The sequence below is a fragment of the Uranotaenia lowii genome, chromosome 3, assembly GCF_029784155.1.
Source record: "Uranotaenia lowii strain MFRU-FL chromosome 3, ASM2978415v1, whole genome shotgun sequence".
In the NCBI taxonomy this organism is placed as follows: Eukaryota; Metazoa; Arthropoda; class Insecta; order Diptera; family Culicidae; genus Uranotaenia; species Uranotaenia lowii.
The window spans coordinates 283,041,875-283,059,044 of NC_073693.1; the positions used below are offsets into that span (position 1 = coordinate 283,041,875).

Below are 17,170 nucleotides of genomic sequence, written 5' to 3' on the forward strand. Positions count from 1 at the left end.
TGAAGTGTAAGGGATTGGGACGGTGTCTGGGGGCACTTCCGATTCTGAAGGATTGCTCTGGAGGGGAAGTTTCGGATTATTCAGAATTTTCTGTTGCACGTTAAAATTCGGACAAACCTACGAGCTTCCATGAAAACTTGCTTTTTTATGAAAAACATCCAAATAGTGTAGAGAAACCAAAGACTAAGTCGATCTAGAAACCGAGAATTCAAACGCAAGAAAAAAAAAGTCTAAACTCAGAATCTGCATTCTACATATAATTCTGAATTCTGAATCTATTCTCTGAATCTGAATTCGAAGTCTAAATTCAGAATCTGAATCTAACATCTGAAAACTTAACCTGAATTCTGAATTCCAAACCTGAATTCTGAATCTCAAATCTTGAGTCTGTATTCGAAATCTTAATCTGGAATTGAATCTTAAATCGGAATATGAACCTGAATTCTTAAATTGAATCCAAAATTTTGAATCTGAATTATGAATCTTGAAATTGACTCTGCATTCTGAATCTGTTCTCTGAATCTGAAAAGTGAATCTTCAATCCGTTTCTGAAATCTGGATCTGATAACTGGATCTGATATCTGGATCGGAAATCACGATCAGAAATCTTAAATCTGAATCTGAAAACTGAAATCTTAAATCTGAAATCTTAAATCTGAATCTCAGCACTGCTTCTGAAAACTGAATCTAAAATCTGCATCTGAACTCTAAATTTAAAACTGATATCTGAATCTGAAATCTGAATACGAAATCAAAATCTGAAATATGAATAATGAATTTGAGATCAAAATTTGAACCTGAATCCGAAAGGGAATCTGAAATCTGAATCTGAAATCTGAATCTGAATCTGAATCTGAAATCTGAATCGGAAATCTGAATCTGAAATCTAAATTTGAAATCTGAATCTGAAATCTAAATCTGAAATCTGAATCTGAAATCTGAATCTGAATCTGAAATTTGAAATTTGAGTCTGAAATCTGAACCTGGATCAGAATTTGAAATCTGAATCTTCAATCCAATGCTGAAATCTGAATCTGAAATCTGTATCTGAAATATGAAATCTGAATCTGAAATCTGAAATCTGAATCTGCAATCTGAATCGGAAATCTGAATCTGAAATCTGAATCTGAAATCTGAATCTGAAATCTGAATCTGAAATCTGAATCTGAAATCAGAATCTGAAATCAGAATTTGAAATCTAATTAAAACAGAATCTTAAATCTGAATCTTCAGATTCTGAAATCTCAAGTGTGAATCTGAATCTGAAATCAGATTCTGAATCTGAAATTTGAATCTGAAATCTAAATCTGAAATCTGAATCTGAAATATGAATGCTGGATTTGAGATCAAAATTTGAATCTGAATCTGAAATCTTCAATCTTAAATCTCCAATGCGAAACTGATATCTGAATCTGAAATCTGAATCTGAAATCTGAATATTAAATCTGAATCTCAAATCTGATTCTGAAATCTGAAATCTGAATTTGAAATCTGAATCTAAAGTTTGAATCTGAATCTGAAATCTGAATCTGATTATAAATCTGAAATCTGAATCAGATATCTGAATCTGAAATCGGAATATAAAATCTGAAATCTGAATTTGAAATCAAAATTTGAATCTGAAATTTGAATCAGAAATCTGAAACTGAAAAATGAATTCTAACTCCAATTCTGAAATCTGATTCTGAAATCTGAATCTTCAATTCGATTCTGAAATCTTAATCTGAAATCTGAATGGGAAAAATGAATTTTCAATTTGAATCTTAATCTAAGCTCTGAATCTAAAATCTGCTACTAAAACCTTAATTTGAATTTGAAATCTGAATCTGAAACCTGAATTTGAAATCGGAGTCCTAATCTGAAATCTGAATTTGAGATTGGAAATCTGAATTTGAATTTTGAATATGAATCTGAATTCTGAATCTGAATGTGGAATCTGAATCTTCAATCCGATTCTAAAATCTGAATCTGAAATCTGAATATGAAAAATGATTCTTCAATCTGAAATCTGAACCTGCAATCATAAATCTAATTCTGCTGAATTATAATCTGAATCTTGAATGTGAATTTTGAATCTAAATTTTGTTCATATTATGATATTTAATTCTGATCTAAAATTGAGATTTTAGAAGCATATTTTTTAATTTAAAAATCAAAATTTTTTAATTTTAAATTCAGGTTAGAATTTCGAGCTTAGATTTTGAATTTATGATTTCTCTTTACGAATTTAACGTTCCATTTTTAAATATCATATTCTGATATCGAATTTAGGGTTTCAGATTCAGATTTCAGATTCAGATTACATAATTCGAGTTATAGAGTTTAGTTTTCACATCAAGATTTGAGAAACAGGCTTATTTCAGAATCAGATTTAAAATTCATGTTAAGTTTTCGGATCCAGATTTTTGAATCAAATTTTAGATTCATTAAACAGATTTTAGATTCTTATAGCAAAATTAGTTTTCAAATTCAAGGTTTAAGAATCAGATTTCAAATTTATTATATAAGAAGTATCAGACACAGATTTAAGAGTCGTACTACGGTTTAAATAATTTCAAATCAGACTTCAAACTTCAATTTCAGATTTAAAATTCCATTTCTAGATTGAGGTTGAGATTTAGATTTTGAATTATGATTCAAATTTAGGACTCGAATTCCAGATTTTAGATTGAAATCCAGATTTCGAATAAAAGTTCAAATTTGAAAATTTAGGCTCAGTTTTTTAAATTTCAAATAAAAATAATGTTTGTTGATTTTTTAATTTAAACTTAGATTCAACTATTCAGTTTAAATCTAAATCTGAAATCTGAATTCCGAATTTGATATCTTTATCAATTTGATATCAAAATTTGAATCTGAAATCTGAATTCTGAATCTGAATCTGAAAAGTGAATCTCAATCTGATTCTGAAATCTTAATCTTAAATCTAAATTTGAAATCTGAACCTGTTATCAGAAATCTGAATTCCTTATCTGAATTCTTAATGTGATTTTTAATTCTAATCTTGAATTAAGATTTCAGATGCATATTTTGAAATTCAAATATCAAATTTTGATTTCCGATTGTAATTTCGAATTTAGGTTTTGAATTTATGATTTCTCTTTACGAGTTTTTGATTCAGTTTCATATTTTAGATTGGGATTACATAATTCAAATGATAGAGTTCCAGATCCAGATTTTAGAAACATCATTCATATTTGAAAATCAGATTTAAAATTCAGGTTCAGATCCAGATTTTCGAATCAAATTTTAGATTTATGAGACAGATTACAGATTCTTATAGGAGAATTTTTAAGACTTATTCAAGGATTCAGAATCAGATTTTAAATTTAAGATTCAGGAAGTTTCAGACTCAGATTTAAGAATCAGATTTCGGTTTCAACAATTTAAAACCAGACTTCAAATTTAAATTTCGGATTCCAGATTTAAAATTCCATTTCCAGATTGGCGTATAGATTTAGATTTTGGATTCTTATTCAAATTGTAGACACAAATTCCAGATTTAACATTGAAATTCAGGTTTCAAAAAAAAGTTTAAATTTGAATATTTAGGCTCAGTTTTTCGAATTCAAAATAAGGATAGTGTTTGTTGATTTCAGATTTTAAATACAAATTCAAATCCTAATCTAAATCTTAATTTGAAATTAAAATTTAGATCTGAAATCTGAATTTGAATCTGAATCTGAATAAGAAATTTGAATCTGAAATCCCAATGTTAAATCCCAATGTGAAATCTGAACCTGAAATCAGAAATCTGAATCTGAATCTTTAATGAAAATTTTGAATATAAATTTTCTCCACAGCAAGATATTAAATTATGATCTTGAATTAAGATTTCAGATGTATAAATTCAAACATCAAATTTTGATTTCAGATTGTAATTTCGAATTTAGATTTTAACAAAAAAAAACCATAATTTAGATTTAAATTTATGATTTCTCTTTACGAGTTTCAGATTTCAAGTTAAAATATCATATACTGATGTCGGATTTAGGTTTCCAGTTTCAGTTCAGATTCAGATTTCCGATTGAGATTACATAATTCAAATTATAGAGTTCAGTTTTCTGATCGAGAAATGAAAACATACTTCTTTTTTCAGAATTAAATTTAAAATTCAGGTTAAGTTATCAGACCCAAACTTTGGAACTAAATTATAGATTTATGAATAGATTTCAAATTCTTAAAGCAGAATAAGTCTTCAAAATCAAGGTTTTAGAATTCAGATTTAAGACTGCAAATTTAAGATTCAGGAAGTTTCAGACTCAGATTTGAGAATCGATTTCAACAATTTTAAATCAGACTTCAAACTCAAATTTCAGATTTCAAATTTCAATTCCAGATGTAGATTTAGATTTCGGATTTTGATTCGAATTTAAGACTACGATTCCAGATTTATGATTGAAATCCAGATTTCAAATGAAAGTTAAAATCTGAAAATTTAGGCTCTGTTTTTGGAATTCAAAATAAGGATAATATTATCTGATTTTGGATTTAAAGTCAGATTAAATTATTCAGTTTATAAGCTTATCTCCTCAATCAAATTTCGAATTTAAAATAAAAATTTCAGTTTCAAGATACATCAAAAACTTGTCCGTACAGCACTTAAGTAATTCAAAATAAGGATAATATTAGTTGATTTTAGGCTAAAAAGTCAGATTAAATTATTCAGTTCAAATGCATATCGCTTATCTCATTCAAGTTTCGAATTAAGGATGAAAATTTCAGTTTCAAGATACTAATAACATCTACAGTTTATCAATAAATTATACGTAAAGCACTTATATCAGCACCGAAATATTCTTTAAAGGTACTTTTTCTATCAATAGTGTAACTAAAATATCTACATTTAGTGTAGAAAAAAGTTCTCACTTTAGGTCTATAAGCACTTTACTCATAAATGTTCTGAATCTTAAGATATGTTGAATATACTACATCAAGTCCAATAATTGTGCTAAAACATTGCCCGTACACTGAAGTTTAAAGTGTCTTAATTTTTCAATTTTCTCAGATCATGCAGTTTCAAACATTTTTGCCAAGTTTGATCTGATTTTAACAATTTACTGATAAACCATTATCAGTTTATTTGATGAATAGCTCTGTTTTTAAATTTTTTCGGTAAATGAAAGCCAACAAATTAAAAAATCGGAAGTTTCAGACTAATATTGAAGTATTGTAAATTTACGAATTGGTCAACTTAAACATCAGGAAAAATTACGAAAAAATATGTTTTTGGCATTTTTTTTTTTCATAACATGATTTTATGATTTAAAAACTGTCGATTGATGTACAACACATAAATATTGGAAGATTACAGTCGAAGTAATCATATATTCAACATATCTTTAGACCTGGTATATTAATGATTAAAGTGCTTATAGAAAAAAAGGAGAACTTTTTTCCATATTAAATGAAGATATTCAGGTTCCACTATTGATAGAAAAAGTATCTTTATAGAATAATCGGAGCCGATATAAGTGATGTACGGACAATTTTTTGCCTGACTGTATATTCTAATGTTAGATTCAAATTTTTGACTCAGGTTTCAGAACAAGAACTCATATGCTAGTCAAGGTTGCCGAAAAAAAAAATCTACATTTTTGACAAAAAAAAATCTGGAGTTCTGAACCTAATTTGTACTTAAAATTCTGTGCCGGTTTTCTGTGACGCTAGTTTTATGAAGTTCAATGGGAAATCATGTCAAACATCAACGAATCGAAAACTGCTTGCAGTTTTCAAAGAAAAAAAAATTACTCTACCTTGTTTTATTTTTTTTAAATTTTCATGATTACGAGTCAGAAATAAAAAGTCGAAAGTAACAAAAAAAAAATAATTTAGGAAATCTGTACAAAATTCATAAAATCTGTGTATTCTGTGAAAATTTTAAAAATTTTGTGAACGACACAGATTCTGTGACGAAATTTTGCTCGAAATTCTGTGATAATACAGATTTTTCGGTGAATTCGGCAACCTTGACTAGGTTCTATCAACAACCAAAATTAAAATTCTGTTTCTAATAAAAAGCCGGGTTGCCAGTTTTTCAGATTTTTCAGGATATTCCATACATCCAGAACTTTTTGATTTGGATGTTGATATTTTATGGTTGATTTAACCTGATTTACATTTGTCAAGCTCACCCTGATTGACTACTCACATATATCTACCTCGAATCATTGATTCTGAAATGTTCAATGAAAGTTTTATGATGAATTTTGAAACAATTCTCCGGGTCGTTTTATGCGTTTTTACTCGAGGTTATCGCGTTATTTGACGCATTTGGATTTCGAAATGAGTTACCTAAGCAAAATCTGTTTAACCCAGAGCTGAAAAACGGAAAAAATCGCTCAAATGTCAAATTTGTTTGAGAAAATCACCGATCAGTGGGTAACTAATTTTGTTTCATGAAAATTATCATTAAAAAAACTTTGTTTTTAAGTTTTTAAGAAAGTTTTTAACTGAACAGATTTGCAAATTTCATCAAACTGAGCATGCTTGATACATAAAACAATAGTTTTGTTCATTTTGTCTGGTTTCGGCATAAATTTTTATATTGAACAATACAACTCTTATCAAAAACTGTTCAGTTTTTTTGCCGAAAAGTGAAAGAAAGCTGCAAAAATGCTGCAGCTATTTTCTATTTTCCTCACCCTACTAACTTCTGATATAACAACTGAACAAACCATCAATAGTACTAAGGAATATTAAGCATACATTCAGAGATTTAATGCTTCAAAGAAAATGTAATACGTTTAGATTTAGCGTTTATAAAACTAATGCAAATTCCTTTTTTGTTTGAACATTCCTTATTTTACTTGAAAATTGCTATAATTTGTATTTTGTTCCAATCGGTAAAAAATCGCTAGAGCAATAAAAAACTTTGGAACTATTTTTACAACAGCTAAAAATCATTAAAAATTTTAAATTATAACAAGAAATTTTTCAGCGTTGCCAAAAACATTTAAATTTTTTTTATTGCTTATGACCTTATTTTCAAATTTAACTTCTTAATCTTTGATCTATAGCTATCTCTAGCTCAAATGAAGTCGTTCTTACGATTAAAAATTTCGAAAGTTTTCAACATTACCATCGGTTAAAATTACTCCGTGATTGACCGTAAATTTTGTTCAAAAGCCATAAGAAATGTACTTGCACCGAGTAGCCTATTTTCGATGCCAAAAACTGGTGCTCTCTGTTAGTACATCAATAACGGTGCCGTCCACGTCTTAGGAGCTAATGTATCCTGATTTTAATTTTGGAAATTTCCCAAATTTGAGAAAAACCGTAGTTGGCAGCCCTGAGATTTTTTTTTTTTTTTTGAAGAGGAAGATGTCAAAAGAGACCCAAAGAGAACACTAGAAAGGGAGGCTCCTGGAGACGATTGGGGAGAAGGCTCAGATGAAGAAAAGAACCGTACTTAACAATACTTTTTATTTAAAAATGTTTCAACAACAAGAACTAACGCAAATTTCTTTTGTGATTAAAGATTCCATATTTTACTTTAAAATTGCTACATTTTCTGATTTTGTCCAATCGACAAAAAATCGATTTAGCAAAAAAAACTTCGGAACTATTTTCACAAAATCTAAAATAATTAGTGGTTTTGGATAATATTAAATGTAGATACAGCTGCCATCTCCAGCTCGAATAAAATCCTCAAAAGGTCTGATATATTTTTATATAACTTTTCGATGAAAATTTTCAATGGTTTTCAACGTTATCATAACTCAAAATTACACCATAATTGACCATCAATGCTGTTCAAAAGTCATAAGTTATGTACTTGCACTGAGTAGCCTATTTCCATTGCCAAAAACTGGTGCTCTCTGTTAGAGCACCAATAACGGTGCCGGCCACGTCTTAGGAGCTAATGTATCCTGATTTTAATTTTGTAAATTCCCTAAATTTGAGAAAAAACGTAGTTGGCAGCCCTGATTTTTTTTTTAAAGGAAGATGTCAAAAGAGACCCATAGAGAACACTAGAAATGGAGACGATTGGGGAGAAGACTCCGGGGAAGAGAAGAACCATACTTAACAAAGCGTATTATTTTTATTTAAAAATGTTCCAACAACAAGAACAAGAAAACACGACAGTCGAGGTCAGCTGTGGTCCAACAACATACAAGCACGTTAAACTTGTAACTAGAACAATGTCAGATAGAATGCACTTAACATAAGCTTATTCAGTTCAGTTGGAAGCGATTAAAGTAGTAGTAGTTGTAGTAGTAGGTAGTGGCGTTGGTTGCATTTAAAGAAAAGAATGAAAGTAAGAAATATAAGCAAACAATGGTGGTGGTGCTGGTCAGGGATCAGTTTTTGGCAGTTGGTCTTCATTAACGTTGACTCTTGTTTAGGAGGCCGGAGTTTCCTCAACCGGTGCGGCTTCTTCCGCTGCCGCTGGGGCTTCTTCGGCTGCGGCAGGTGCTTCGGCCTCTCCTTCGGCTGCTGCAGCTGGGGCAGCTTCTTCTGTCGCTTCCGCCGGAGCATCTTCGGCAGGGGCAGCTTCGGCACCCGATGGTGGTTCAGCGGCAGCTGCCGGTTCGGCGGCCGGGATATCTCGATCCGGAGTGGATCCGGTAGCCGATCGAACGTATGGGACTTCGGCACCCTCCGGTGGGAAATGCTTCTGCAGCTCGAACGGACTCGGGGTGCGGGTTCGTTCCGGAGCAGCGGCTTCGGTTCCGGCAGGCGCTTCGGCCGCCACGATATCTTCCTGGGCCGGTGGTGGTGGCGTCTTGGCCTTCGGTGGCGGCGGAGGAGTCTTCGGCTTCGGACGACGATCGGTCCAGATCGGATCGACACCGGGAATGAGATCGACAAAGGCAAAGTCCAGATCGTCTCCGATCTCGGCGTAGCGGATCTTTTCGATAATCAGCTCGTCTGGTTGTCGAGAAGGGTTGCCAATCGTGCGGGTTTGTTCGTTTTGATTTATTTTTGTTGTTTGATTGGTGGTGTTTTTTTTCGAGTGAGGCGTTAATAAAGTGTTTTTAATTTTTAGACGGAGGAGATAGTGCAAATTAAAGAAAGAGAAAAGCATAACAAAAGCATAATGAATATAAGAGAGAAGAGAGAACATAAAAACACAACACAGACGAATAGAAGAAAAACGACACATAGAAACTCGGTTTTTAAATAAAATAATATATTATTATTAATATTATTATTATAAACACTCAAATAAGATATCATTCTGTTGTTGCTCTTGATTTCTGTATATTGGCAGAGTCCGATACTATTATGATTTTTTTTTTCGAAATATAAAATACAGTGAATGAAGGTGGAGTTTTGATGTGTACATTGTTTGTGTGTTTACATTATTGATTTTTGTTTTGTTTCACTTTTATTTGATTATAGTTTATCTGCTCTAGCCTAAATTCTCTCGCTCTCTCACTCAACAATAGTTGTTGTCCGAAAATCATGCCAAAAGCTACCTAATAAAACATTAAAAACCTGCGAAAACAGTGAGGAATGAATCTGCGAATGCGTGTAGTAGTTGTTGTCTTTACTTTTGCATTTTGTGGAAATCAAATGTACACGGTTCCATTAAACTCTACGGGCGCTTAAATTAAGTTAAACGTGTGTGTATCTGTGTGTTTGTGAATGTGTTTTTTTCTCTTTTATTCCTTCCGGCTCTAGGTGTAGTGTTTACCCTTTTTCTTTTTTCGAATGACACTCACACACCGATGATATATGTAAATTATCTCTTTCTGCGAATGGCTATGCCACCTAATAATGATCTTATCAAATGCTTGATTTGTGTGTTTTCCAGCAAAGAAAAAAATGCGAACCGGTTTTGTTTCTTTTTTTTTTTGTTTACGTCTCAAAAGGCACTAAAGATTTTATGCTCTAATTCGATCCGTTTTTCCTTCCCCTTCCGGGTAAACACGAAAAAAGGGAAAAGAAAAACGAAACCTTACACGAAAAAGGAAAACCTTCCAAGTCTATGTCCGTTTTATTTCGAGGCTTAAACTACTTTAAAACAAAACTTGAGGAAAACCATTTGATCTCGATAAGTTATGGGACAGTATTGACAATATTTTCTGTGTTTGTGGAAGTTGAAAGAAAAATATTGCAAAGAAATGTTGAAGAAAACAAAACAAAATTAGACAGCAACACGGGGGTGGCGCTTTCGCAGTGTTGCCAGAAAAAAAGAATAAATTCGGCACGATGAAAAACCTACTAAAACTGACGTTTTGGGTAGCTGGACACCTACCAAGTTTCTAAACTGGAATCAACTTGTTACGAGTAAATGCATCATATCATATTCAGTAGTTACTCTTGGTCGGAAGACGCTTTTAAAAATAGTAGTTCTCGGGAATGATCGATCGATAACAAATCGTGTTTGTATGATGTTTGCTTTTGTTATTGTTTTTTTTACGAGCTAACGGAATAAACACGGATAAAAATTCAATAATCTTTATCGCAATATTTGGGGCAGTAACAATCGTATTATAAACCTACTAGTAGTTTTGGAAAATGCTGTCTCTCAAGGGTGTTGCTTAACAAAACGAGAAAAAATAACGCGGAAAATTTAACTTTAATTATATTATTAAAAGTCAACGGAATGCACAATTCGTGAATGTACAATTGGAATAGCAGTAATAGTAGTAGTTGTATAAATGTCTTTCTCTGTGTTCGACCGATTTACGCGCTAATACCTAGGGGTATAAATCAATAGTTCCTATGCTATCGCTAGCGAGTAGTTGTTGTTGTTGTCTGTGTTTGTGTTTACTTCCCGTGTATGAATTCGTGTCATTGTTTGTTTGTGTGTGTAAAAGTGTTCTTAGCCTTTACGCCTAACGTCTAAAAACAATAAACTTTTTTAAAAACAATTTATGCGATTTCATGTGTCCTATACAGCGTGGAGCAAAAGACAAGTTCCTGTTACTTATTTATGAAAATATAAAAAAAAACTAAACTTTAGAAACTTATTCTGTCCGTGTTTGTGTGTGTGTCTCGAACGGCACCCGAGGACTAGTTGGGTCCATCTGTTATTATTGTTTTGTTTTCTCTAATTTCCAACGCTTAACGTCGGCTTCCTTTTGCAAGAAGCGAAATACATTGATTTTTCTTTTGTTTTAAATTTTCTTCGGAAGAAGAAAACAACAGCTCAGCTCAGCGTTTACTTGTTTTTTTTTGTTTTGTTTTTGTTCGCTCCCTACTAGTTTCTCTCATCTATAGGTGTAAAATGTTGTTGTAGTTGTGTTGCCATGACGATAACCGAGAGCAACCGATGGCTCTTTCTCTCCGCTCTCTTTAAATATATGCTTTTTTGTGTTCTCCCTTGCTCTGCGTGTGTTTCGTCGTCGTCGTCGTGCTCTCTCTCTTTCTTCGACGAAACTGAAACTGACGGTGACGATGAGGCGATGATTCGGGTGGGGATGGTTGTTACTTTTCTCTCTACTGTTTTACATGTTCTGAATATCGTGCAGCGTCGCTTCCATCTCTTCCTGGAGCATTTTGTTCTTGGAGCGCTCGTTCATAAGTTCGTCTGTTTGCCGGTGGTTTTGTTGTTTTCATTAGCGATTGTATTGGTGACATTTTAGCGCAATAGAGAGTATATCACACATACACGCACACATTCAAACGCAGCAGCATTTGAGCGGATTAATTGTTTTTTTTTTTTTGGTTTTTAAGCAGCGGGTTATAGTAAAACAACATCAAACCAAACAGAAAATCAACACATGAAATAAAAAAATAAATGTAGAAAAAATAAGTTAAGTAAAATGAAAAACTAAAATATTTATAAGACGAACTCAATGATACTCTTCTTTGGTATAATAGAATGAAAAATAATCGAAAATAAAATTCAAGTGTCATTGAGACGTCAAAATTAAAATAAAAAAAGGATGATTATCTAATCTAGCTTAATTAAAATGTCCTGTAGAAATTTTCTAGCAGTATTGAATTTTCTAATACAGGAACATTCCGGAGGTACACTCTCAAAGTTTTGGTACTCAATTTTGAAGTTTTTTTGGGATCCAAACAACTCTGATCGATTAATTTAGCACTGTTTTTTTCTGTTCAAATTAGTTACTTAAAACTATTTTACAGGACAAAGAGTGGCCACTTGCCACTCTGAAGTAAATACGGTAGTAGAATACGAAAAACTTACCTTCGAGTCTGTCGACTTCCTTCTGCAACTTCTGAACGGAACGTTCAGCGAATTCAGCACGAGCTTCAGCCTATCGAGAGCGGATTTCATGATGGCGCAATTCGATGTGATTTTCGGAAGAAATTAACGAATGTTGAGGAAATAGAAAAAAACAGTTGCATTAGTTGAGAGGAATTGATTGTTTCGGAAAAAAACAGTAAATAAACTCATCGGTGTCCTAAATTGAAAAAAAAAAAATGGAAGACAACCTTTGAATTTATTTACGTATTTAAAAATGAGCTGAAGCGCACAACTTAAAACTAAGAAACTGACTAGCTCATGCGGAATTTTGGTGTGAGGTTATAAAACGCTAGACTGTAAAAACGAAACTTTAATAAATACACTAAAACCAAAGTAAAATAAAACAGTTAAGACACAACAACAGCTATCCGCTTACCTTGAACTGAAGATAGGAATACAAAAAGCCCTTTACCGAACAGTATAACAAATTGTATAAATTAAGAATAATGGATACAAATTACACAAACATCTTAAAGCTAATTTTGAAGAAAAAAAAAACTATGATTTGCCCACTAGAACAACAGTTTAAAAAAATTAAAATAATGTTTAAAAATATGCCAGACTCAAAATAGCTTCAAAATTAAGAAAAAAAATCTGAGACTTAAGGTTTTTAAAACTTTCCCTCCCTAGACTTTTAAACGTTATAATATGCTAAACCAGATTAAACTAAGCGTAACTGAGCTCATTGTGTATCGCGTATGAAGTGCTGTTTATGATGAGAAACTATATCTGAGGGCAACCAAGAACTGATTGATTTGGTATTTTATCTTATATTCTACCCAATAAAAAGTTTAGTCACTTTAGACCCAAATTTTGAAGAAAATTTACCCAGACAGATCCATAAACTACGTCACAAGCAGAGTCAAAAATATCAATTTTCTCGATCTAAAATTTACATTTTCTTTGAACAGGGTGAAAGGGCTTGATACGAAGAGCTAGAAAATCGATGATGGATGTAAGGTTGCCGAAAAAATAATCCGTATTTTTTGACTAAATAAATTCTGATTTTTCTGTGTTTTACCCAAAAAATTTGTGATCGCTTTCTATGACTTTTTCGCTAATAAGTACATTGAAAAGTCACGTCAAATATAACAATTCAGTTGTGAAAATCAAATAAAATTACAAAATCTCATAAAATTTCCACGAAATAGTGTGGGAATTCCAAGTTTCATAGTTCACTCAAAAATGTATTATTTTGAAAAAACTCACAAAATAACGAAAATCTGTGCAAAATTTCAAACATCTGTGATCTGTGGCACAGTGTTTGTGATAGAAATTTGCTCAAAATTCTGTGAAATTTTTCTGTGATTTTGGCAACCTTAAGAGAAAAATAAAGTTTTCATCTGATCCCATCCTGCGATTCTTTATATGAAAGGATTCGCCATGAAAAAAAATCTAAAAAACTTCGTTTTGATTCAAAATCCGTAATTTTTTGCAGAATTTTTAAGTTATTAGCTGTTTAACAGGGGTATGTCTTTTGGCATTGATAAAACATAAGTTCAATTGGCATCACTGCATGTTCCTCGTAAAGTATTGCATGAAAAGTAGTCACACAATACATCGCTAGGCACTAAGCAGTAATGTCAATTGAATTTATTGTTTTTCAATGCCAAAAGACATACCTTTGTTAAACACGTAATAATTTTTTTGTCCAATAAGATACGAAGTTACGGTCTTCGACAAAGTTGTGCAGCGACAAATTTCCTGTAGAGAATTTATCAATTGGCACAAAAACCGTTAGCAAGCTCGAAGCCACAAAAAACAAACCTAAAAGTTCAAATTTACTCATGTAAACGTTACCTAAAAATTCTGCAAAAAATCATGGATGAGTTTTGAACCAAAACGAAGATTTTTAGACCTCAGGGTTTGAGAAATTCAAAACTGACCCCAAATCGACTAAGTCTAATGTATTAGCTAGCACTAAGTGAAAGCTTATACGGTATCTAGGAAAAGTTTAAATCTAACTTACCTAAAATTTTAATAATATATTATCACTACAAGTCCAGATTCCCCATTTTTTTCCATAATTTGTTTTTTTTTTTTGAAAACTTGGGTAGAACACAACAAACAAAACATCTTTGTCTTGCGTTGTTTTTTTTTTTATTTTATAAGCAAAACCTTTTTTCAAAAATATTCTTTTACTAGGCGCTAAGACAATGAATTTGTTTACAATTTAACAATTTCTTGTCAACTTTTGTTTTTAAGATAACTGTCTATTAAATCTCTATCTATCTGAAAGATTTTCTAATCGGATTTTATACCAATTAAATTCTCATCAAAAACTCTTTCCCAAACCTTAATTTCACGGTAGTGTATGAAGTTAATTTTTTTACTACACAATACAAGGCAAATTTTCAGAAACATTTAGCAGTGAAGTTCTTATTTTTATATGCATACAGTTCTCTTTCTCAAAAATGCTGAGCTTTTTTAGTATTTTATAGCATGGTCGATGGTCGCTTAGTGCTTGTGAGGAAGAGTGCCATATTATTCAAAGGGTAGTGTTTTGGTTCTATGCCGACCGTCAGAAATTGACTCAGGATCTTCAGGAAGAGATCGATCTGTGTTTGACTGATCCTTAACCTTTTTAACAGGAACAGCTATTTTTTTGTAATAAAAGCAAAAAAGGACACCAAGTTTCAAAGATGAATATGAGGTACTCAATGTATCGAAATCTGCAGACAAAAATTCCACAAAAAGCTATCTTATTTTGAGTACCGATATCGACTTGATGGCACTGTTTGGTATTAAATCGGTACCCAAATTTGAACTAAATATTTCAGCCTTGCCAAGAGAATAAAAATATCGAAAAGATTCTATCGAAAATAAACCGATCTAACGGCTAAAGAATAGATCCAAAAAGGAAGATCTGAGTTTATAAGATTGATCTACCAAAGCTTGATCCAAGATCGACTAATCCTTAGTTCTAAAAACATCTATCACGATCATGAGAGTAGAAGACTCTCTCTTGCCAAATTGCTCTGTTTTATCCGGACCTGCCCGTAAAATTTATAAACAATTTTAAAACAGTCTTGCCTGGCCTGGTTGTCCGGATTTTTTTGAAGAAAGCCCGGATTTCGTCAATTCAATTCTCTTCAAAAACTTTTTCCCAAACCTTAATTTAACAGTATAACATTATTTTTTTTTACTCTACAATACAAGGAAAATTTCAGAAACATTTTGCAATTAAGTTATGATTTTTATTAGCATGCAGCCCTCTTTCCTAAAAATGCTGAGGCTTTTGATATTTTGTAGCATTTATAATAACACTGTCTCAACCTCTGCACGATGACTGAAAATGGAATCGATGGTCACTTGGTGCTTGTGATGAAGAATGCCATGTTATTTATAGGGAGGGTGTTTTGGTTCTATGGCGACCGTCAGAAATTGGCTCAGGATCTTCAGAAAAAAATCAATCCAGGTGAACGGTCTTAGGATGTATCCAACTAAAAGTCGGCCCTTAAAGATCGATCTCTGTCAAATCGATCTTTGACATTTTTAACAGGGGGAGCTATTTTTTGTAATAAAAGCCAAATTATAGGTGTTATAAATTTTGTTTTTGCGTTCCAACCCGAACTTTTTTTTTAAGCAAGTGCTATCAACATAAACACGGTATTTTTTTTTGAAACCTAAAACACAAATAAAATTTGTTTGCGAGTTTTGACAATAATAGGTATAACCAGAGCCGTAGGAAGAGGGCTTTTGTAACAATTTTTCCCATAACATTTTTGCTTGAAAAATGCATACACGAAGAAAGGGGAAGCAAATGAGTAGATACTATCTTCAGATAAAAGTTATTTAACATTAATAGTTATATATTTTAAATAATAACTTTCTGAAATAAGTCCTAGCAATTGCCAATTTTTTATGAAGCTTCAAACACAAATGAGAGATTTTGAAAGCTTCAATTTTCGCGTGAGTTTTATTACAAAAAAAAAAACAAAAATAGAAATAACCTAGTGTAATCGCAACTTTTTTCCATTTAGAATATTTGTAATCTGGACAACATATTCTCTATGTAAAATACAAATTTTAAAGTTGTTTTGATAACCTTTGCAACAGTTTTCTGTGATTTTGATATGACGTAATGAAAGTATGCGAGAATTAAACTTTTTGCATTTACATGAATTACTAAGCAGTAAGCTAATACTTTTTAACCACAAGCATAACAATTTCAAGCGATGACGAAAACGTATAATTATTTTAAAAAAAAGTTAATGGTTCGAATAACATTCATTTTGTTCTTTTGAAAACTTGATTAAAATTTAAGATTTTTGTTTGAAATTTGGTACTGAAGATTCGGCAATATAAATAATGTTAAACAACAAACCAATATATATATTTTCAGTAGAATTTCTCCTAAGTACAAATTCTTTAATCAATACAAAATTATCATAAATTTTTTAAAATCCTGTGTATACAGTTTTAAAAAATTTAAATCTAGATTTTATAAGAAAACAAACATTTTGGAATGGACTCAGATCTTATTTGGTATTTGCGATTTTTACGAGATAAGTGTTTGCAAACTATATAATAATAGAATATAAAATTTCAATTTTTGAATCCAGTGTTAAAATTTTAAAACTTCGATCTCCTATTAATAAAATTTTCACATTGATGTGTTAATTTTGATTATAAAACATAAGTTCGAGCTGACTTTCATTCTTTATTTTCAGACGGAATTCTGCATTTTTAACCTTAAATCAAAATCAAAATATAAATTCCAGATAAGAAATGCTATGAATTATTAACAAAATGCGAAATTTGTATCAGAAATTATTTTTTTCATGAAGCCATCATGAAACTTTTTTATGTTTCAACTCTACTTGACAATTGAGGATAAAACCTTCAAATCCAAGTCTTAAAAATGGGTTGAATTTCAAGTTTAGAATATGGAAACAAAATGAAAAATTTATATCAGATATCTCTTATTTGAATTCTGAATTTATGGTTCTCAATATGATTTTTTTTTAAATTATTTATTCGTGAAACCATCATGATTTT

The 17,170-nt window shown here is 31.5% G+C and overlaps 1 protein-coding gene across 21 annotated transcripts in view; it reads right to left on the bottom strand.

Annotated features, from left to right (window-relative positions):
- Positions 1 to 17,170, bottom strand: part of LOC129756687 (tropomyosin-2-like) — a 145,142-nt gene that overhangs the window by 6,325 nt on the left and 121,647 nt on the right. For 11 of the 21 annotated variants that reach the window (XM_055753646.1, XM_055753644.1, XM_055753642.1 and 8 more), the window contains 2 exons: positions 12,110 to 12,179; positions 8,026 to 8,874 (listed from right to left, as the gene is read on the bottom strand). In XM_055753646.1, coding sequence (XP_055609621.1) covers positions 8,345 to 8,874; positions 12,110 to 12,179 — 600 coding nt within the window. In that variant the 3' untranslated portion in view covers positions 8,026 to 8,344. Of the gene's footprint in view, positions 1 to 8,025; positions 8,875 to 9,115; positions 11,486 to 12,109; positions 12,180 to 17,170 lie in introns of those variants that run through there. The other 10 variants (XM_055753650.1, XM_055753640.1, XM_055753636.1 and 7 more) reach the window with 2 other exon arrangements.